At 40.0% G+C, this 24,306-nt stretch overlaps 1 protein-coding gene and 1 pseudogene across 2 annotated transcripts; one reads left to right on the top strand and one right to left on the bottom strand.

Annotated features, from left to right (window-relative positions):
• Positions 1 to 9,316: 9,316 nt before the first annotated feature.
• LOC125777828 (E3 SUMO-protein ligase ZBED1-like) lies at positions 9,317 to 11,505 on the bottom strand. 2 transcript variants are annotated; one of them, XM_049453712.1, is made up of 4 exons: positions 11,441 to 11,505; positions 11,299 to 11,376; positions 9,598 to 11,201; positions 9,317 to 9,529 (listed from the first exon to the last, which is right to left on the bottom strand). In XM_049453712.1, exons 2-4 carry the CDS (start codon positions 11,315 to 11,317, stop codon positions 9,344 to 9,346), a joined length of 1,809 nt encoding a protein of 602 aa, XP_049309669.1. In that variant the 5' UTR covers positions 11,318 to 11,376; positions 11,441 to 11,505; the 3' UTR covers positions 9,317 to 9,343. The 2 variants fall into 2 exon arrangements, with proteins under 2 accessions (XP_049309669.1, XP_049309665.1); XM_049453708.1 differs by lacking the exon at positions 11,441 to 11,505 and having other exon boundaries at positions 9,598 to 11,326.
• A 1,984-nt stretch (positions 11,506 to 13,489) lies between these two features.
• The window catches only part of LOC125778110 (uncharacterized), a 78,386-nt pseudogene continuing 67,569 nt past the window's right edge, over positions 13,490 to 24,306 (top strand).

The following is a 24,306-nucleotide window of genomic DNA, read 5'->3' as shown; positions in this document are numbered from 1 at the left end:
CCACAGCGTGCCTGCTCGTGAATTGGCGTACAAAATTTTGCCTGCCTGCGCTGTCCGTTTGCGAATTTGTCCGAAATTGCTGACGAAATATGCAATTATGTATTTTCGTTGAACTTTGATTTGGGCATTCTTTGAAGCTTAGCATTTTTTCGCTTGCTTTTTTGGGTTGTTCATGTTTTTGTTTCATTTATTGTTTGCTGTAGATTTATTCGACTGTACTTTACTACGTATGTTGTTGTTAACGTTTTCAATAATGTTTTTAGGCTTTTGAGCTTTTTGGGGTTCAAAATAATTGTTCGTAATAGAGAGAGTAACTGTAATCTAGCTTTAAGCCATTTACTTTAATTGTTCGTGTGGAAAATTTGTTGGAATACATGTGGGAAACCTCTTTCATGGGGTTTGATCGGTCAGATGATATGGCAGCTATATGTTGATCAAAGAATTGATAATTCTATGGGTTCCCTTGAAATCTGCGCCGACTGGGAAGAGGGTTACAGTCTGACTGTTAATCTGGAGAAAACAGATATATATTTTTACAACAGAAAGATAAATATTTCGTAATTTAATCCAGAACTTTTGTACTCTTAAGTTCTCCCAATCGCGAGAATCCTAGACAAAAAATTAAGCTGGAGAGAACAATTTGAGAGCAGAAGCCTTTTAAATATAGGATTCCTGCAGAAGAGCCAAATTAAGCTTAATGATCCCACATGTGCTCTACACCAGTTTCAACAGTTCTCTCCCATTTTCCTCAAATGTTCTTCCAAAGATCGATTGAATCGCTTTGTCATGTCATCGGACAATGAAGAAGCACTTCATTTTACGCCATTGAAGTCAGTGATGATGAGCACTGAGTGCATGGTATTGTAATCCACTTTCACTAACGTGAAACTGAGATCCATAAAGAATTAAGCCCAAGGTTTTCATCTTTCAGTAGAGATGAATGGAACAATGGTTCTGCAATCGACAGTTCCAACTTCGAAATATACATATTCACCGATGGACCAAAGGATGAAATAGGCACAGAAGCGGACCTCTTCTGAAGGTCTCCATACGCAAAAGGTAGCTTTAAACTAAATTACTACAATTCTGTCTTTCAGGCCGAAATTGTTGTCATGTAAACCTTCTAGGAGATAGCCAAAGAGCAATTAAGGCCATCCGTAGCACCAATACTAAGTTTCACTACGTTAGGTTACACAAGTAGGCAATAACTCGACTCACAGCAGGCAAGCAGGAAATAACTAGTTTCATAGTACGCAACTTCTTCTGGGTACCTAGATTTATAGGATCTGAAGTAACCGAACAGGCAGACAAATTGGCCAGCTTGGGGACAGCTTGGAACAGAGTATCCCAATCATCTCCCTCCCAGAACAATACTCTAGGTCTTGGAACACTAGCAACACAGGGCATATCACAAGGGTTACTTTAGGATAGTGTGCATGGTCAAAAAGCTTCTACTTTTAGGTAAAAGGGAACTTAGTAATGTTTTAAGGCTCATCACAGAGCACCTCGTTTTGATATTCCACCTCCAGAAACTTGGAAATGTAGATTTGGTGGAATGCAGAGAATGATGAGACGCTGGAACATTATCTTTGCAGATGCTCAAGATTCAGCCGGATGAGGCTCGATATAATCCACGGCTCGAAATGGTTCAACTTAAGAGATACTGGGCAGCAGGGGTAAAAAATAGTGAGGAGCTTTACCAAATCCACTGAGTTGCTAAGAAAAGACATGAAATTTGGTTACCATCTGGATGGTGAATGAGCCTAATGATGGCCTAAGTGCGGCTGCCAGCGGTTTGGAACTATCCAAAGCTATTTTATACTGTACTTCATCTACATACTTTCTGGTCCAGATAACGAATCTACTAATTCATATTACACCCATCTTTACCAATGCATTATTTTTTGGGGTCATGGCTCTACCCTCCAATATACATATATATAGGGATTTAGCCATTTGTAGAAGTTCACGCAAGTGAGGAAAGTTCTAATGAGCGACATTCACTTAAGAGTGTACCGAAACGATTATTTTACATATGGCTCAAACAACTCGTGACTCTCGGTCTGGACTTAGGCCAAAAAACATCCATTTGAAGCCGAGCTAAGAAGGCGAAACATCCATTCCCAGGGATGCCCGCTGGGTTTGGGACCCTCTACGTAAAAAACATGCCCAATAAAAAAGAAAACAGCCTCCGCGCTCTTCTAAACTCAGCTATAATTGCGTAAGTGGTGTCTACGCCAATTTAGAAGAAGAAGAAAAACTATACCAAGATCGCGTGGTTATCAATCAGTGAGTTGTGTCATCTAATCAAAAACGAGAGAATTTCATAGATTAGGGAAAAATCTACTTCTAATGATAAATGCCTCCCTCCGAGGGAGTTTTTAACGAAAGATATATTTTCTAATAAATACATACAAAGTTTTGGCATATTTTCTTTTCATCCCAATCTTCATCACTTCCTTTATCTTTATTATTTGAAACTATTATTTCAGTATTTTCCTTCATTTCTTTTCAAGCTTTTTCTCTGACTTTTATTACTACTATTTTGACTTTTGCTGTCTTTGTCCAGTGTCGCTATTGGTCGCCGCTTTCAACAGCATCGCAATGACTGAATGGCTGACTGGTCGCTCGAACTGCTAAATGGGCTGCTGGCTGCTGCCCGCGGCTGCTAAAGCGATAACAAATCGCCGATACATAATTAAATTACAGCGTTTTAATTTCTGTAATTAGTCACGATTTTGCCAGTTACAAATTCAGTTGGCAACAACAGCAAGAACAATAGCTAGAAAAGAGTCAAACTTCGCACGAAGAAAAGCAGCAGAAACACATTATACTAGGGGTTTATTTAGCCTTTTTAGGGAAATTCGACAAGGTTGCCAAGAGACAAAAGAATAAAGTAGTTTTGAAGAATGAATGTAGACATATGCTTATATATATAATATATATTTATTTATACAAGTAAGTATATATATATATATATATATGGATTATGTTATGCATAGAAATACTGGTATATCAAGTATCTATATATGAGGAGAATCTCAATGGAATGAAGATGGAAGTTGGAGATGAAACTAGTAGTTACTAACAGTTCGAAAAAGTTATATACCTCAAGAAATATACTTTAATCGCTAATGTATATACCATATATTTTAACATAATTTAATATACAGACCCTTATATAGTCGGCAAAACCTCCTCTGTATCCTTCGCGCGAGTGTCTACTAGGTAATGGGTATTAGGATGTGGTTTCAAACTGTCCTCGGCCTGGGAGTGCAGGCAGGCGTCATCTAGCGAAGGCTGGTGTATGGGGGAATATAGGAATGAATGGGAAATACCCTAGTGTTGGAGTTTTTTATATGCAGCCTTGTTATGGAAGTCGGAAAAGAGAAGAAGCCACTTGGGATATTAGCCCCAACCGGGCATAGTGATTCTTAAATAATTCTTCACACTTCCATTGCTGGTTGATATGGTTGTAGTGCTGTGGAAAGCACTTCGGCCAAGTCAGCGCTATAGCTCAGGATGCCACAGTCCATGGAGACTCGGGAAGAAAGCGCTGTGACCATGAACGCGGAAAAAAGAACTTTTTCGTTACCTGGAGCAGGCGACCGAAGGTGCCAACTCTGGCAACAGGAAAAACTTACGAAAGAAGCTAAGCAAAGAGAAGTTGAAAGTAGGAGCGCGGTACAAGACGGCGATCGGGATATGTAACAGACTCGAAGACAAGTTTAAACTGAAAAAAGATGAAATGGAATGTTTGGCTTGGGATAGAGGAGAAATAAAAAATGGCTGGGCACGTAACTGGTGTAATACCTCGGATTCAGCGTTTAGGGTTCGGTTGTGAGTAACCGAAGGCATATATGAAGAAAATAAAGTTCAAGGACGTAACCGGGGAGCGAAACATCAAGCATGTGAAGAACAAGCCTACAACGTTCAAAGCACCAGCGGAAGTCAGTAAGATTGCGAAACGACATTTGTTCGTGGATCGCTTATCGACCACAGGAATCACCTGGAACAAATGCCAGGCGCAGTAGAAGCGCTCTTTTTGAGAAGAGACGCCGGATCAAGCGCACCCAAGCCGTTTTTTGATGGTATGTGAGAATTTGGCAGAGTCAAAACTATGAAATGCAAGAATAATCCGACGCTGTCATGGGAAAAGAAAATAGCCCGAGCGTGTTCAACTATGGCGATATATACAAAAATCTATACTATCATATTGACTTCAGTCTTTTCACAGTCTTGACGGTTATGGGAGTAAAGTGTATTAAAGAAGACGAGACACCAACGACATAGCTTCACAAGCTGGCGGCTTCCTCCGGCATAAGGAAGCAGGCTTAGTAGGTGGAGCTGATGCTAACGCTCATACCAAAGATTTGGGACAGCCCCCACATCAATCAGAGATGTGAGTCTCATATTCACTTCTCTCATTCTACAGTTCTGACGGTAATGTTAGTAAAGGTTGGCAAGGAATACGAGACACTATCGACTTAGCTTCACAAGCTGGCGACTTCATCCATTAGAAGGAAGCACCCTTTATTGGGCGGAGCTGATGCTAACGCTCATACCTCGATTTGGGATAGCCCCCACATCAATCAGATATGTGAGACTGTGGCGAATTTTATCTTACAAAATAGTCTAGCGATAACCAATCGAGGTGAGGAACCTACCATTATAAGATTGGTAACTAACAGCTTACACAGTTCGTTTTGAAGTCGAGAAAGTAACAGCAAAATAAAGGAAGTGTTTACTTTTCGAACTGAAATGAAGAAGATTGCCGGGTTTAACTCATTTTTTTAATGATTTTGATGCACTATGACTTCGTAATGTTGGAGAGCGATTGCCTATGAAAGAGAGACCATTTCAATAGGGACCAAAACCTATATCTAACACTGATCCCACAAGAAACCCCACAACTCTAACAAGCCAATAGTAAAAGTATAAAAGTAAAAAAAATGCAGAAACATTAAGAAAATAATAAAAAGTTGTCCAATTTGTAATTTAATACAAATACGAATTAACAGACAACTAACCAGACAGACATACGAACGCACCACTCCAACTTTACTACACGAATACTCGTATATAACTAAGTGTTGTTGCAACGTGCAACATGCAATCAATCCACAATTGAAACGAGTATGGACTCGACTTTGCACCACTCACAATCGCTGCAATTCCTTCTTTTTACTAACTAAAAGACGTCGCCAACACACCAACAACAACAACACATTGCCACCAGTTCCACCACCATAAATTGAGATTTATCGTCGATGTGTGAAATAAATATTATTTTGAAAGTTTTGTAATTCAAGCATCAAAACAAGTTCATTTGTGTGACGTACATATATTGTTGTATTTGTGGTTGTTGTTGTTTTGTTAGTGGTGTAGTATTCGCGCACGTTGACTCGCTGTCGTAATTAGCGCAAAATAATTTGCAAGAAACAGGAAAACAGTGCAAACATGTGGCAACTCACGCGTGTGTTGTAAGTTATATTGTTTGACAGGCGGAATTATGAGCTGATCATAAATTTGCGGCAAATAAATAAAGCATAAAAACATTTGAAGCGCTAATTTGTCGCTCGTTTTTATAAATTGTAGGTAATTAATTTGGTTTTGTGTGTGATGTGTCGGAGATCATCGATGTAAAGTGAATGAAGTTGATGAAATAAGATATCTTAAAATGACACAAATGAAAAAAAGGCTCGATTTAACTTGAACGCTAAAGAAAATAGGCTCTTTTCGTGATTGATGATGTCTATGTTGACCATACACTAGTGTGAGAAAAGTCCAAGATCTCGTATGGTTAGACCGCCGATTAAAGGATCATAAGGCATCTAAGACCGTGGCTCATATCCTGCATGGAATTTGGGAATGAGAAGAGGGATTCGCAGCGTTTGGTCTATATCGACGACTCGAAGAAGTACAATGATCACATGGTTCTACTATAACAAATAATGAATCTGATGTTATGAAACCCATTATCCTCACTCACTTTGACTTCATATCGGTTCACTTGGATCATGGACGCCAAACCGAACACTGGCGGCTCCTTCTCTGCTCATATACCAGCGAGAGAGTTGTGGGTGGGAAGAAGCCGTTAGAGGAGGGGGAATGGGACAAAGCTTGGGGGAAAGGTTGGTAAAGGAGTTTACAGTCAGGAGCTCTCTATCCAGATTCACACTTTCGGACTATTGCAGTGTTTTCCAGGCGAGGTTGCAGCCATTAAGGTACCAGTGGATTTACTTAAACAGTACGTTCAGGGCTGGGCAAGGAATGCCTAACCCCGTTATCAAAAGCATCGGGTGTCTTTGATCAGCTAGCAAGAAAAGGAATCCTAGTACCGCCATCGGTAGAATAGGAGCGGCCCGGTGCTCCCGTATCCTCTTGTGTTCTACTACTAGATAGCTGTGCCTCGCGGAAGCTTGCTTAGCGCTGGGCCACCATTGGTAACAGCGCTGTCGCTAAAGCCTTTTGGCCAAAGATCGATTGCAAGAGATCTAATAAGACTGGCCTCTCCTTAGTTGTGGAGCTTTCAAAATGCCTATTGGAGTCCACGCAGTAAGGTTGGGAATTCTGGCAGACGCCATCTACAGAAGTGGTATGGAAGAAGAGGAGGTAACTATTTCCGAATCTTAGTCACAAATTCGCTTCATTTGCCGATATATGTATATCACAAATGTTGGAGACCATCACACAAATGAAATTCTGTTTGAGCTTGCATACATTCTTGAACAAATGCTAAAGAGTTGCAAGTGCTATGTTTGTTGGTCTGATTTGATGGACACACTGTTTTCGAGCAGTGGTTTTTCCAATTACTTATCCTTGTCTTAAACTTAGAGTATTTAGCAGTATTTTGGGTTATGTTTTGGGAATGTTTCAGAATCAAGCTGTAATCTTCACTGAAATCCCGTCCCTAGAACTGAAATGCTACCGTTTCCTCCATATAAATTGTATTACGTTAACAGTATGGGAATTAATTGATATATTTTCATGTACCTATTTTTGATGGTCAAAAATATCAAATTTGTGTGTACTAGATATCTTGAGCAGCCATAAACCATTCGTTTGCAAGTGAGCTAAAGTGAAAAGGCGAACCATCCCTACTCAGAGTTGTGCGTTGGGTTTGGGAGCCTCGGATGAGAGACTACCCTTTTGATGACGACTACTGCAAACGTATTAAGGATTACGATTTAAGGGCATTCACCTGGAATGTCCAGTCCCATAATTGGGAAAGTGCCGCTGACATTCACCCCGATGGATAAACCTGGTTGTCTTCGGATCGAAAAGCCACTAACCAGATCGATCATATTGTGATAGACGGAACACACGTCTCCATTGTTTTAGACTTCCGTACGCTCCGAGGTCCTAACACCGACTCAGATCACTATCTTGTTGCAACTAAGATATGCACCCACCTCTGTGCAGCAAAAAACGCTTGTAAGCAAACATAAGGAAAGTTCGACGTTGAGAAGCTCTAATTGTCAGCAACTTAGTATAAGGGAACTATGCGACGGCATTTCAAGCTCCTTGCGTACATCTGCAAACGAGACCATTGGTTTTCGGAAAATAACGGGTGATTTTTTGAGGTTAGGATTTTCATGCATTAGTATTTGACAGATCACGTGGGATTTCAGACATGGTGTCAAAGAGAAAGATGCTCAGTATACTTTGACATTTCATCATGAATAGACTTACTAACGAGCAACGCTTGCAAATCATTGAATTTTATTACCAAAATCAGTGTTCGGTTCGAAATGTGTTTTATCGACAAATTTTGTTCAGCGATGAGGCTCATTTCTGGTTGAATGGCTACGTAAATAAGCAAAATTGCCGCATTTGGGGTGAAGAGCAACCAGAAGCCGTTCAAGAACTGCCCATGCATCCCGAAAAATGCACTGTTTGGTGTGGTTTGTACGCTGGTGGAATCATTGGACCGTATTTTTTCAAAGATGCTGTTGGACGCAACGTTACGGTGAATGGCGATCGCTATCGTTCGATGCTAACAAACTTTTTGTTGCCAAAAATGGAAGAACTGAACTTGGTTGACATGTGGTTTCAACAAGATGGCGCTACATGCCACACAGCTCGCGATTCTATGGCCATTTTGAGGGAAAACTTCGGACAACAATTCATCTCAAGAAATGGACCCGTAAGTTGGCCACCAAGATCATGCGATTTAACGCCTTTAGACTATTTTTTGTGGGGCTACGTCAAGTCTAAAGTCTACAGAAATAAGCCAGCAACTATTCCAGCTTTGGAAGACAACATTTCCGAAGAAATTCGGGCTATTCCGGCCGAAATGCTCGAAAAAGTTGCCCAAAATTGGACTTTCCGAATGGACCACCTAAGACGCAGCCGCGGTCAACATTTAAATGAAATTATCTTCAAAAAGTAAATGTCATGAACCAATCTAACGTTTCAAATAAAATAAAAATAAATTTAAAAAAGTTATCAAGCTCTTAAAAAATCACCCTTTACAAAAGAACAGCTGATGGTGAGAAAACACATTGCCTACCCCGAAATGTTACAATCGATTACAACACGTGCGAGATGGGATAGATACCGAGTGCTGAAAAGGGAAGTGGGACAGATTTGCGATAAAAAAAGAAAGAGGCAGAAGTGCGTGAGTACGAAGAGCTTAAAAAGCTGGCCAACAGAGATAATGTTCGAAAGTTCTACGAAAAGATACGTCGACTAACAGAAGGTTTCAAAATCGAAGCATATTCTCTAGTCTAGATCTAGTGACTGACGTCCAGTCACTTTGCTATTTGGCGCTAGTGGGAGATATCAAGGGCCGCTAGGTCCTTTTCCACCAGATGTCTCCTAAGGAGTTGAGGTATTCCTTTTCCTTTGCTTCTATCGGTGGATGGATATGGAGTGCGTTATAGACTATTATACCTTCTCTCTTTTGCTCTGCAGTTTGAAATATTGAGAATAGGTTGATGTATGTAATTATAATCACTATTACTCCGAAAAAAACTTTTGATTTGAATTTTTGATTCAATAAAAATATTGGGAAATTTGAATTTGAAGTGATATCAATGACATATGTATGTACACAGAATTTCATTGATTTTGTTTAAGTATGAAGCGAGGTTAAAATCTCCTTTGTCTTGCTCCAGTGAGAGTATACATTTTAATTTTTTTTCATACTAAGTGCTTCTAAAAGACCTAAAAACAATTTGAAGTAAATTTTCTCGAAATATTTTCGCTACCGAAATTCCACATAACCTTCATTAAAAGGGCAAAAATATAAGCAGCGGCAATCGGCACAACCCTGGGATGTTTCATCGATGTTTTCAGTTAAAACAAAAAATTAAAACTTAACAAATTTATTAAGAGATCATTGTTTTTGATTTTTGTTGAGAAAAAGTAGCTTATCTACTATATTCGATTTTAAAGCGCATCTCCTGTCCGATACAATTTGTCCAGCTTTGCTGAACGCTCGTTCAGAAGCGCAGGAAGACGCTGGTACGCAAAAATACTTCTTTGATAATATTGCTAAAGCTGTCGTATCCTTTGTATGCTCCTAAAATGAAGAGAAAATTATTTTTGTTATATTAACCATGTGAATAATTATATTACACTTATTATTACCTTCCAATAGTCAAGTGGATTGACTTCTTCAGCTTCATGCGCCGTTTCAAAATATTGGCGCAAAAGAATTATGGCGTCAGCTTTATTTGATTTTACTTTATCCTCCAGCTTTTGACTCATGAAGGAAAAGCGTTTGGGTTGTGGTGGTGTTGGCTGTGGACGTGGTGTTGTTTTTGACAAAAATGTGGAGACTTCTAACTCTAAGGCTTTTTTAGCCTGCTCAGCATTTGATGGCTGCAGGAATCCATCCTTTTTGAACCGTGGGTCCAAAATGGTTGCAAGCCTTGTCGCGGTACGCTCCTCGTACTGTGAAAATCTCTCTGCCATTCGGACCCTTAGGTAGTCGACGACTAGTTTAGCCTCTGGAGATATGAAAGAGTTCATTTCAAATATTTGTTTGCGCAGCTCACAGCATGTTGGAATGATCAGTGATATAGTCACTTTTGTGTCTGCAGAAACGGATACGGTTGCATCCTGAAATGGATTAAGTATCTCAACCAGTTCCTTTATGAGTGTTATTTCGTCTGCAGTAAACGGCGGTAAAGACTTTGGGGTTTTCAAAAGAACTCTCGAGATTGCTTCATTTGTCTCCAAAATACGCTGCATCATAAAGAGAGCACTATTCCAACGCGTAGGAACCTCCTGGATCAAACTGTACGGCTTATTAACGCCTTGCTCTTCCTTGAATTTAGCATAAGCTATATTGCTCGCTTTAAAAAAAGCGACTGTGCGCTTGCACTTCACAATAATTTCGGAAACGCATGGCAGCTTTAGCACATCTTGCACTAATAAATTTATCGTATGTGCAAAACAGGGAATATGCATGATTTTAAGCAGCTCACAAGCTTTTTTCATTGTGGCGTCATTGTCTGTTACTACACAAACGACTTTACCTTGCAAACCCCATTCAGTTACAACATTATTTATAGTATCAGCAATGTTAACAGCTGAGTGGTTAGTTGGTGTGATAAGTTGGTTCGTCGACAAAATTTTTGAAGCAAGCTCAAAAGATTCGGTTACAAAATGACACGTAACAGTTAGATAGGATTCATTGGCTCTTGATGACCAGCCATCGGTTGTTAATGCGACGCTTTCGACAATCTGAAGCTCTGCTTTTAAAGTTTCTTTTAGACTATTGTATTCATTTTTTAATAGTACATTGCGCAGGTGAGTCTTACTCGGCATTTTGTAACGTGGATCTAGTTCATGGATCAGCTTGGTTAACCCAACATTATTAACCACATTTAGAGGTAAGACATCGGACGCAACCATATTTAGTACCAGCTTGTCAATGCGTTTCTTTTTTTCAGAGGTATTAGAGTAGAGGATATCACGCTCTAGGAATTTCGTCATGCATTTTGCTTTCTCTAAAGGCTGATCTTTAAGTAGCGTAGGATGCATGCGCTTCAAGTGATCCATAAGGTTGGTCGTGTTTCCACCGGTTTTGTACTGCTTACCGCACTGGTTGCAAATAGCCATATTACTCTCCTTGCATTTCTTAAAAACCTGCCAAACCATCGACGTTTCCCTTTTGCGTTTATTTGTGTGCTGCTGTATGTCATCCTCAACTACATTTTCTTTATCGCCAGTTGATATTGATGTTACTAAAAAAATACAAATACAGACACATGTTATAAGTATACATATACAACATACACACATTTTTACTTGTATGCAGAACTATTTAGAAACAATACTTACTTTTCACAAATTTGTCCATTTTTTATCACCACGCTTAAAGCCAACACCACCGTTCGCCTTCAAGTTAGTCCAAGTTTACTGTATATTATCATAAATTTAATAAAAAAATAAAATAATGCGAGACAAAACCAATTCTACTTACACGTTGCTCCAATGCACAGATACAATTAAAAACAATCGATAGTGGTCTATGAGCCATCGATGTTTAGAAAATTTAAAAAATGTGGGGTTGAACCCCACCTTGATTACAATTGCATTATCAGCAAAGCCATAAATTCACACAACAACAAGGAAAACACGCACACACATACTTATGCACCACACACACACAACTTTAAATGTATGAAATGGAATAAAATGAAAAGATTTTTTAAAAATTTTATTTTCAAAATGGCAGCAAAAGTTTTTTCCAAGTAAAAATCAAGCATGAATAAGCAAGAGAGGTAGGAGGAGGACTGAGAGGACCGAGGGGAGTGCGAAATCAGCGCACAAACGCAACCAACCAGCCAAGCAAACCGGAGTCAGGTCGCACCAAGTGAAGTCAAGCCAACCAATCAGCCAGCCAGCGCGCCAAGTAGTGCGCGTAGGTGTAAGCGTTCATATGTGTGTGTCTGTACATGATTACCCACCCACATAACGGCATAAATATCTAACGGAAAAGCGAAACTTTCTGCAAACAATAAAATCAAAAATTTTCACTTTATAAGTTGATGGCGACTGGAACGCTCAGCCAAAAATGTTTTCCACCAACACACAAGCAACCTCACACACACACATACACACATACATTATATCTGAGCACGTACGTGTGTGTGGCGCTACAACTTAGCCACCAACCTGTGCAGCACAGCGTAACCCTGTGAAGCAATTGCATGGAGCACGGAGCTCGGCGCACGAGTGTCGAGCGCAGCGTAAAAATTGCATTTGATTTATTATCCTTTACTTTACTTTCTGCTATATTTTACTGCTTGCCCCTCCGCCAGTGTAGCATGTGCCACTTTCGTCGCTCGTTTTTGTTTTTCGTTGGTGCTCGCTTACAGCGAGAAAGCTTTTAGCGTGCAACTCCTCCCTCGCATGTAATGGAACCGGTATTTACGATATGTAAGTTCAGTTGCCGCAACGAGCGTTCGTGCGCGTGTGTGTGTGTGCGGCTTCTTACCTTTACTTCACTTTTTCCTTGCCGCATTTCCTGGATTTTATATGCTCAGCGACTCCTTCAAGTTTTGTTTCTATCAGTGCGGTGCCAGCACCCCCACCCTCTCTATCTGCCCGATAACGCCACCGCGTTAATTCGTGAGTTCGTTCGGTCGACGTCAAAACTGTATTCCATAAATTAAACGCCGTGCGAAATAAAACTGTGTTCCATTGTATAAATCACAGATGTTTTTACATAAATTTATGCTTTCCATTCGCAGTTATATTGTGTGGGTATGAGTAGGTGCTCAGATATATGTATGTATGTAGGGAAAGAGCTACATATACATACATATAGAGGTACGAAAAAATCCTGATATTTGCTGCATAAACATTAAACCCTGTTTGAGTCATCCGAGCACTTTTGAGGGAACTAAATTTCCTTCGTCCATATAAAAATAATTTTTTCTCCCGAATTACAAATAAACCTATGACGTGACGTGAGGATCGGCAAAATACCCCGCTGAACCCTTTCCGAGAGTGCCGACTGGTAATATTTACCACATTATCACGGCGATGGTAAAGACGAACTGGTAAAAAATCGACCCAATTATAGTTGGGAGGTATCTAGTGAATGTAGAATTTTAGTTGGGTATTACTATGGTTGGGGTACCAAAAAGAGCTTGATCAAGGTGTCATGTGACTCGTGCCGAAGGTCTGCCGGCACTGAGGTACCCTCGAATAATCTCGAACTGACCTAACGGATACATGATTATGATACCTTACTTGCGTAGCGAGGGCTATGTGTAAACGGACCTACATACCCTCACATTCGTGCGTCCAAAATATGAACCAGAATAATAAAAACAATAAAGAATTCGAGGAGTTCGGATATGCTGAAACAAGCAGTGTTTTTAACAAGCTCGAAAGTAGTCGGAACAAGGACAGGAAGTAAGCTTGGTCTAGGCAAGAGCTGGCACTAACACTGGAGCTGAAGCTACGCCTAGCTTCAAGAAGACAAAAATCAGTAGAAGGAATCAAAGCAAGTAGCTAAGGTATGGCTACAAAGAAGGAAGAGGAAGGAAATGCCAAAGGTGGAGATGCCAGTAATGCGTCTGTCAAAGAACGGCCTGTTTTTAAAATCGATTACCCAGCGAAGGCCCGCGAAGAACCTTCGTGTTGCCTATCCTCCCAGAGAGGTACATCTGTAACCGCCAACAAATGAGGAGCTTATAAAGAAGTTCCGGGATTTCAGAGATTAGCTGAAGAGGCTAAGCCGTCGACCAAAAGATGCTAGCTGAGGCAGAACCGGAAGGAAAAATTTTCATTGCCTAGTGGAAGAGGTAACAAACTACGCCACCGGCATGCACGGATGCGATCTAGTATTAAGACCAAATAAAACTGATTGCTTGCGATGACGAAAGATCGGTTTAACACCCCGGTACACCCCTAGGATAATAGCTGTTGACAAGAAGGACATCACATCCAGGAAAAGGGCTCGGGTCTGGATCCCGGCTATACCATCACCACCGGATTAGATAATGCAGCTTATTAGAACATGTAATCCAAATCTGGGCGGGGAGAGAGGTATTTTTGTAAATTAGAATTTAATATCAAATAAAAGAAACTTCTTCTTAGCAGTAACCTCCGCGCGGGTGTCGACTGGGCAATGGGTGTCGCTGCTTAAAATATCTTGATTTCAAGCAAGCTCTGGTCTAGCTGAGACATGACATCCCTTTTGTTGACTGCTTTATATGCAACCAAGGATAGAGTAGCTGGGGTTAGGGGCCTCCGAATCCAAAACTCAATAGTGGAAAAAGGAAGAATAGTATATCAATCCTAACGTCGGTGGAAGACGAGTCAGCTACCACTGGCGGGAACAACGATCCTTTAAGCTTTGTCGCAAGCGACCATACCTCCAAAAGTAACGCGAGTAGATTGCGGTGGTTGTATGACTTCTGCCGTGCCAGTTCTGCAACGCACGGAAGCCACAGACAATGAAGATTCAGATCAAGAAAGCGCTGAGGGTATAAAGCCAGAAAAAGAAGAACTTTTTCGCTTTACTGAGCGGTTGAAGAGGGTTCTAAATCTGATAACTAGAGAGTGCCCCGGAAGAAGGCAAACAAGGGGACGTTGAAAGCAAAAGCGTCGACAGTCGAAATACGTAACCGACTCTAGGGCAAGCCCAACCAAAAGGAAGAAAAGCTGAAATGGTTGGCTTGGGTCCGAAAGGAGGTGAAAAACGACCAAGCACACTTCGCTGCTCGTAACTGGTGCAATGCCTCGAATACAGCGTTTTAAAATCGCATTGAGGAGCATATCACTGAAAAGAGGTAGCGATCGACAGAGATTGAACCAAAGGCGCCTTTGAATAAGAGGAAGTGTAACGACGTAGACGAAAAGCTAGACATCAAGCACGCGGACGACATATCGGCAATGTCCAATTTAGTGTCGATAGCTAATGAAATTACGAAACGACATTTGATCGTGGCGCGCATAGACCGCAGTAACCCGCTGGTGGAAAATAATGGAGATGAAGCTATTGGAAGTCCGCATCTCGAGGATGGACGCCGAATCAAGCGCACCTAAGCCGTTATTTTATCGATTAGGATGGTTTAGCGCGGTAAAAATCCTGAAGTGCAATGATGACCCGACGCTGACATTTGTATTTATGTGTAGTAAGTGAGGTTGAGAATAGTTTCTTTTGGATTTCATCAGAATAAAGTTCGCCTATGGTATGTACTATATATGTGACACTTATTAAAAAAATATATACAATATCAAGATCCAGCGAACAAAGTTTCAAGGTATGGTCTAGGTCTGGTCTTATCAAATCTCATTTCTCATTGTTGGTGAAAGACTTACAAACATTTTTATTCATTCGCTAAGAGAACACTGTATTCTTAGCCGAGAGTGATTCTGCATTAGATGATGTTCTTAGTGTCGGCATTGGAAAATTTCGACAACTTTGAGTTCATTTTAAACTCTCGATATTTATAACTATCTTATCACTTAAGGTAGAATTCCTATATCTAAATTATTCCTTGATACCAAATTGATCAGTCGTTTTTTTACATAGTATTGAAATAAGTTTAGACACTTAGACGGATTACAAATAAGGATATACGGCAAAACTTTCATAAGAACCTTAGCTCTTAGCTTCAACTCTTCGAAAATGGAGTCATCCGAAAAAATACTGTCTAAGAAAATATCAGCACCGATAACTACAAAGTTTTCACAAAAACAACAACACATGCCACACAAATATATTTCAGCTGATGCACGTATTTTATTTCTAACCAAAGTTTATGCAACATTTATTCACAGTCGTATGAGAACTTTTAGTTTTCCAGCGAAAAACTTTTGACCTTCACACCCGGCACACCACACCACACCCTGAAGGTGCTGCTCCATACATGGTGTGTGGTGGTTGGAGCACCGAAAGCAGCTGAGTCGTTGCATTCGAAAAAGTTTCCTTCGCAGTGCACTCTGCTCGGCCCCGCTATTACAGTGCCGTCGTGGCAGTTGGTGGCGTTGGCAACACTTGCAGCAGCGTATCCTTAATTTTACTATGTGAGTGTAATGTGCTAACTTACTTTGTTTTTATTTCATTCAATTCTTTTTATTGGAGTGCATTGCAACACATTTGCGCAGCAGTTCATGAAGCATGACTTTTAATGTGCCACATACTCGACACACACACGCGTTAGCCTTCGGTTTTACGAGTACGTGTGCTAGAATTTACAGAGTTTGTGCATGTATGAGATTATTTCGGGGAAAACGCTGTGAGTTCTGCACTTCCTGCTGCATGAATTGGGGGGGTAACGTGGTGTGCTCGTACAGGAGTTGATATTGAATCGTGATATGTTCAAGGAAAAGTTCGAAAGTAACGCAGTAAACTCATATTTTACTTAATAAATTGATTACAAAGAAGAAAGTAAGGAAAATGCAGTTTCTTCGAATAAAGTCTACTGAATTTAGGATCATAAGTGCAATATTTTGTATTTTTAAGCTGCATAAAGCTTAACTTTATTCCTCCTGAAAACGCTAGAGAAGATCTTGAACGCGCACATAAGGGCCGCGGCGCTTCCTAGCAAGGACGCACCTTGTCCAAAGTCCAGCACACATATACGAGGTTCAGATCATTAGAGACTGCCCTCCATACACTTGTATTTAATATCGAAAGGGCTCTTGAATATAAAGAATACGCTCTTACAGCATTCCTGGACATTTCTGGAGCGTTCAACAACGTCTCTACGGAATCTATTCTGAATACTATGCAGTCAATAGGTGTTGATCCCACTACATAACCCTGGATCAGAAGCCTATAGATGGATAAGAGCAGAATGAAAGACGCCAAAATGATCAAGGAAGTCTTTAGAGGTACTCACCAAGGTGGAATACTACCTCCGCTCCTATGGACATTAGTGGTGAATAAAATGCTAAGGAACTTTAAAAACAAAGCCTCTGAGATGGTGGCTTATGAGGAAGTTATTGCCATCTTAATAACGGGTAGGTGTCTACAGACCATTAGTAGTGTTACGACCACCACTCTCAATACAGTCCAGAACTGGGCATCGTAAGTGGATCTGGGATTGAACCCGGAGAAAGTGGATCTGCTTGTATTCACAAGAAATGTCTATAGAGTTTCGCGTCGATAAATGGGACATGAACTGGTGCTATACTGCTATTGTTAGACCAATTATGCTCTACGGTACAGTAGTATGTTAGACAGGCATATAGAAATCCATCACCCACCACCAATGGAAAGTGTTGAGAGGCTTTAAGAACAACTCCAACGGCGGCTCTTGAACTGATACTAAACCTGCGCTATGGACCTCTTTGCCGAAAACTGCGCAGGCAAATCGGCGGACCGACTACTGACTGCTGGAGTATTTATAGATAGAACCTTCTGTGGCTTTTCTCCTTCTATGGCGAGCCTCAAAAATTTGTTTCGTGACATCTCATTGAACTCTAAGGGCGAGTAAGTCATATCTTGTGTGAAATATTGAGTACAAAAATGGTACGTGGTCTATTGCGCGCCGCACTGGCATACTCCAGAGAACTCCTTGAAGATAGTCAAAACAGTCACACGACTTTACTTTGCTTAATTATTAGGTCCACTTCACACCATTGGAGAAAAAAGGTCCCATTTGATGAACAAAAATTGTTTTTTTTTTATTTAGATTATTCAGATATGAAATGCTGCCACCACGGACTTCTCTATAACTATATAGTTTTCCAATAAGAGTGATATGATTTAAAAAAAAAGTAGTCTAATGGTTTTAAATCACAACTTCTTGGAGACCGTTCAATGTCACAGTTTCTTGAAATAAGCGAATCTCCGAACTTTTCTCGCCGTAAAAGGGGATCTATACCGCTCTCCAATGACAATAACGGTATCACCAGCTTCCTTTCGAAAGAAGTGCTGATCTATGATTCCACCATGCCAAAAACCACACCAAACTGTCAATTTAGGTAAATTGTGGGGTTTCTGCGCACTAGAATCGTTAGTTTTGTTAATTTACCACACCATTCTGATGAAAGTGGACTTCATCGGAGAAAATGATTTTCCTACAAAAAAAAATGTTATCGTTTTCAAATTGTTTCAAGGAAAAACCAGAAAATTCACAACTCGTACGGTTGTCCAGTTAAGTGCGAACAATTTTTTTGCGATGCAAGCCCAAATCATTTCTCAAAATCCACCTAGTTGTGGTTTGAGACACTTTCAATGTATGAGAACGTCTGGTAATTGACAAATTTTATATCTTTCCATGATGAAATTGTAAACAACACTGAATACAATGAAAAAAATTACATACAAATCATTACTATTGGAAAATCTGGTATTTGTCACCATGTGCCTTCATTTTGTTTCCAAACATCACGAGACCACGAAAAGGAATTTAAGATGTGATATTTGTATGAGGAAGATATTGCCGCCATGAGGGCCTAGTATACAGACCTCTAGAAAACGAACTTTTAGAAAGCGTTAAAGCGCTACGGATAACGCTGGTGGAGTAGGCTAAGTATTTATCTTATCGCACTCGTAGGGCTATCTGCTATTTCGTTCCTGCCAGTTTGCGACTGCAATGTGAAAATTGAAGCCTTTGAACTCTTTAAATTTCTGTGAAACTCTAATGTTGCCAGAAATAAATGAAAGATTTAGGCTCTAGGCAAGAATTTCGTGGATAGGTCTGGGAACTGTAACCAAGATTTTCAGCAACTAGGCGAATAGGATGCAACACCGCGTGATCTTCGGAATAAACCAGAAAGTATCTTTTATTGGATCTGTCATGAAATTTATACTCGGCGCCTCATAACAAATTTTTCCTACAGGGTCATTGACCACAAGCGCTCATATGAAACAAAATCAGCTATTAAATGGTTATAATGCGAATATCACTTTCTATATTTACATATTTACATATTTATGTATATATAAATATACATATGTATGTTGGTTGAATCTGCATTACCAACAGTAAGCTGCGTTGAGCTTGTAGCTAAGCTACCGCTTTACATTTCGTATTGAACTATTTCCATATTTAAAAGACATAAATTAACTTGTTAGCCGTGTTAACGCGTACGCGGAGACAAAGCCGCATATTTCTTGCGTTGCATCTCTTTGAATTGTTATTGTTATACCCTGCAGAGAGTATACCAAGTTTGCCAAGAAGTTTATGATATCCAGAAGAAAAAGTCGAAGACCTTATAAAAAATATATATAATATGATCATTGATCATTGCTCAGCGCGACGAACTGTTAACTTAGCCTTGAGTGTCGACCTGTCTGCCTCTTTGCCTTTCAGTTTTTAGACGAACTACGCGCTCAGTTTTTGAGATATTGTTCTGAAATGTTGCACGCATGCTTTTCTCTTCAAGAAGCAGCACATTTGTCAAAACCGCCGATATCGGTCTACTATACCATGTAGCCGTCATACAAACTGAACTATCGGAATCATGTGCTTGTATGGACATGTTTTCCATTTGCAGAGATATTTTCACGAAATTTGGCAGAGGTTATTTTCTAGCACAATGGTACAATATACAGAGAAATTGTTCAAATCGGAGCACTATAGCATATAGCTGTCATACAAACTGACAGATCAAAATCAAGTCCTTGTATGAGAAACTTTCTCATTTGACGAGCTATCTTCACGAAATTTGGCAAAAACTAGCATCCAACACATCTCTACAATTCCTGAAAAAATTGTTCCAATCGGAGCATTATAGCATATAGCTGTCATACAAACTTAGGATCCCAGTCAGCTTCTTGTATGGTAACTTTTTAGTTGTGAAGGGTATCCGAGCTTCGGCGCTACCGAAGCTAACTTTTTTCTTGTTTTTGTTTTCTTTTGCGACAACAAACATATTTTATTTATTAACATTCGTGCAATTTTCGCACGTTGCTCCAGTTCGAGCGATGATTTTGCATTGGTAGCGCCGCCGCAGCTTTGGGTTATGCGTGCATTGAGTCACATATAAATTAAGTTGACATATGTAGATATGTATATGCATATTTGTGTGTTCATTTTTATAGCGTTTTTATTGCTGCTTATAGCTTGTGCAACACGAATGCATTGAATGCGAAACTGTGAAAAAGAAGGTAGATAGGGAGGTAATAGTGCTCACCAATTTGAATTTCTCACACTAATACGGAGCAATATATATATTTATATGTATGTATGTATTTCTTCGATTAACCATTTGCACATGAGCTATAGCAATCGCTTTCCAGTAGTCGTCCGCGCATGACATACAGACACACACACATATGAATTGCTATATTACTTGTTATTAAATATGCAACACCAGCGCTACTCACTCACGCTCCCGGTCTCGGCTACTTGTTTTGCCTCCCGACCAAAGCGTGAAGTTTATGATAGGCGTTCGCGTTTAAACACTTCAGCGCCTGACTACTCGGTGGCTAATTGACGATGACAGCTCTTTCATAGCCAACTCATTCAACTGGTGGTGTCGTCGTCGCCGCCACCAAGCGGTGTCACCTCTGCGCTACAGCCTTGCTATTGTACCAATGATATATTCCCAGCTGATGACAATTGAAAATTATATTTATGTTTTTATGTAAGCCATATTTAAAATATTTTAAGTGTTTTCTGCCTCGCAGGCTTTGAAATTGTTGGCATAGTTGTCTTTATTGGTTGTAGTGGAAGAAGTTCGTAAATATTTTTGCGGTTGACATTCCCAAGCAGTGGTCACGGGAACAGGAGCCGATTTCTCATGCAACTAAAATTATAATGCATTGGCTGGAGTGACGTAGCCGGAACTAGTGGTAACTACTATGTGCATATAATATTTTTATAAGAATACAAACTACTGGAATCAGCAAGGATTAGACATATTTTTAACGTCACTAATAGCCTAGCAAACAGAAAATAGTATTTACAACTAGTAATCTTATTTTTATAAAATGTTTTCTTGAGAGTTTAACAATAATTATGACTCTTGATATTATACTTCCAAAACCCGTTCGTTCTGAGAGAAGCGTTTATAGGGATTTTCACACTATTTATGCTAACTATTGTATTGAAATGGGATATAGTCATGGTTAGGGCATAGGGCTACACCTAATTCCTACTCTTGCGATCTCTCTGCGCACTCTGGAAACGTGGGTAACTCTTGTGTAAGATGCGTTAGCCAACCGTCCCCACGACTGTCCAGACCCGGAGTTTTATTCGGCCAAAGACCGTCAACTCGGCACCATTCATCGAAATTACTTCAGGAATGTTTTATGACGACGTTTTATGAAGTCTAATTGCAGCATCTGTTCACCAGAGGTGCGGCTGCGACTGGGCGTCGGCTTTGAAACAACCGGCTCGCTATATAAATGCCATATACTACTCGCCTAGCGGGGTTGTACGCTGGATATGAGACCCGCCATGTAAAAGCTACTCCCAATGAAATAGAAACAACAGCCACGGATAAAAGACCCCACTTTTGATGACTACCACAGCAAACGTTATAAGGAATTTCATATCAGGTCATACACTTGGAATGTCCAGTCTCTAAATTGGGAAGGTGTTGATGCCCAGCTAGCTAATGCCTTCGTGAAAGTAAAGGCTGAGATCACCACCGTCCAGGAAATGTTGTGGATGAAACAAGGGCGGAGACGAGTAGTAAAGTGTAACTTTTTTGTCGGATTCTTTTCTGAAGAAAATATAATGACTCAAGGTCGGTGGTCACCGAACGTACGTCGCGATTGATGTTCGTTTGGTTTCAATTTTTGCACGAGTGAGAGTTTCTTTCGCAAAATCTTTCATAAAATGGATGAACATAGCTCTAACTGTTGAGCGAAATGGCGGATGGACTCATTCGGATCTTCTCGGATCTTCTTCGATAGTGTGCTCCACAGCAACAGAAGGTTGCGCATTATTTACTAGAGTAAGCGTGGAGGAACCCGATTCATGGAGGCTCTAATTACCGGCCCTACTGGGCGATTGTGTTTAACGAATATTGGACGCACCGCGCTATGAACTGTCTGTACATTATGAAATTAAAAGTTTGATTATTTGATTAATATCCAGACCTGGATGATGATATTACGAGCGGTCTTTGATACTGTAGACATTACCCAATTAGAAAATTTGAAGTATATATCGTCGCATAAAATGCAAAATAACGTCTTTTGAAAACGATACAAAAATAAATGAAAATCGTTTTTAGATATAATAACCAATATATAACCATTTTATAGAGAAAACTAGCCAATATATTACCAATAAATAACTAATATATAACCATTTTATAACCAAAACAATTTTTTTTTTTAATATTAGTGGTTTCTATTACATCGTTTTCCTTCGCCTGCAAACTTGTGAAAAGTGATGTTACGTTATTTTGCATTTTATGTGATATGTGGGTTAAATTCTAATGTTTTCGCCGTTCCGAGTTTACCAAAGCTGTCTCTAGCATGACTAAAGAACAATCATGAGTAGTTAGACAAAAAAATAAATAGTAATGTTTAGGTTTAAGTACCACTTAAGGTTCTATCTCATCGACTGTGAGGCTCCTCGTATGAATGAACTAAACCAATCTAAACCATGGTATGGTGAAAGTTAGGGTAGGCATTGGTAATATGGGAGATCCAGGGTAAGTAAAAGTTCTTAGCCTGCAACTAACTTGAGCGTTGAGGATTCATAAAACGTAAAGATGCTTTGCTATATGCCTTGATATTATGCCACAGTTGGTTAAAAGTTGTCGATATGTTGATATAAGTCTTAAAGAAGCAAGGCAGCTTTCGACATACTTCATCCGAAATATTCTGAAACATTCAGGCTATGTAAAAGAGTTCAAGGAAAACGCCTAACCATGGATAAAGACCATATCTTTCCTATCCAGAGTAATCCTGGAATCATTAGGAAGTCTGGAGTCTCCGCAAGGAAGGTACACAATTCAAGAAACTGTGTTACTGTGCTGCAAGTCTCTTTCAAGCCATAGAGACAGTTGAGAAAAAAGTGCCTCCAATTTTTAGGATTTCAAGTGGCTAGTGGTTGAATTCACTCTTCTAATTTAATAATTATATCAAAAAATTACAATAATTTCGATATCGATCAAATATACATAAGACATGTCCATAAGTAAATTCACTATATCGTATGACCTCCTCCTTTCTGTTTGATTTATGTCGGGACCAGAAAAGAGTTATGTGCCTTCTGGCGTAATTTCCCATCAGCCGTCTACGTATGCACATTACGCCAGGTAATTTGATACCCACTAATAACTCATTGCTGAATTTAATCAGCTGTCTTGGCATTTTCGCCCACCCTACCCCCCAACCTCATATACTTCAGTAACGGCATAGAAATTGCGCAGACGGCAAGAAATGCCGATTCGAACAAAAATGATGACTAGAGCAAAAGATCAGCATTGAGCTCATCTCATCTCATCTTAACTGCTGAGGAATCCCCCACCACTTCCAAGCGTATAATATTCTTTGAGGAGGAGAGCAAGAGCGCACACAAAAACGTCTTGCACCTTCCACTTTACGCATTCAACCTACAATTTTTTCTATTTGCGACGGTATTCGCCCAAGGCAGTTGAACTCATTTTCTGCCTCGCGCTCGCCACCTTAATGAGCAGCCAACTCAATTAAGCAAAGTAGTTGAGCAGCAAAAAGTGCCTAATGGCAATTAGGAAAATTGGTTTATATTTATATATTCACTTTGGCGCAATGAAAACCTCATCCTTCAAAACATTCATATCGCACTCTACTACATATATGGAATGCCGTGTGGGCTAACGAGCTGCTGTGAGCTACTTAATGCTGCATGTGCTCTGCTCCATCCTAGCTAGCTAGTTGGCTGGCTGGGTGGCTGATGGCATTTAACCTGCCTAAATGAGTGCAGAAATTACTTATTACCATGCTTCAGTTGATTTTATGAGCGTTTATGGTGGAAAGCGTTGTGTTGTTGCGCTTGGGGTGGAGGAGGGAGCTAAGTAGTGGGTGTAAGTTGCTCAGGTTCATCTTCCAGCATTAATGATTTTGCTTGCTGCTATTAGTTCCAGTGTGAATTACAATTATTAATGTTGTTGTAGTTCTTTTTTGTTGTTGTAGCTGATTGTAATTGTATCTTGTGGCATCTGACGCGGATCATTAACGTGAAAGTGAGTGGAACATGCGTGGGTTCTCAAGTATTGAACGAGTATGCCATGAAGCTTTGTCTTTAATAAATTGATATAATTCGTTGCTGGATAATTCCAGTTCGGGCTGTAGCAGACTTTAAGAGTATTATTGTGGCAAATGGTCTTTGGTCAAAAGCGGGACAGATATTGTCGAAGGTCCTGAAAACTGTTATCGGAAGAACTCTGAGTATGCCTCACATTCATGAACTTTACACTCCATGGAAGATG

Source organism: Bactrocera dorsalis, chromosome 1 (assembly GCF_023373825.1).
Source record: "Bactrocera dorsalis isolate Fly_Bdor chromosome 1, ASM2337382v1, whole genome shotgun sequence".
NCBI lineage: Eukaryota > Metazoa > Arthropoda > Insecta > Diptera > Tephritidae > Bactrocera > Bactrocera dorsalis.
The sequence above is the reverse complement of the archived record's forward strand: the minus strand, read 5'-3'. Positions and strand labels throughout refer to the sequence as shown.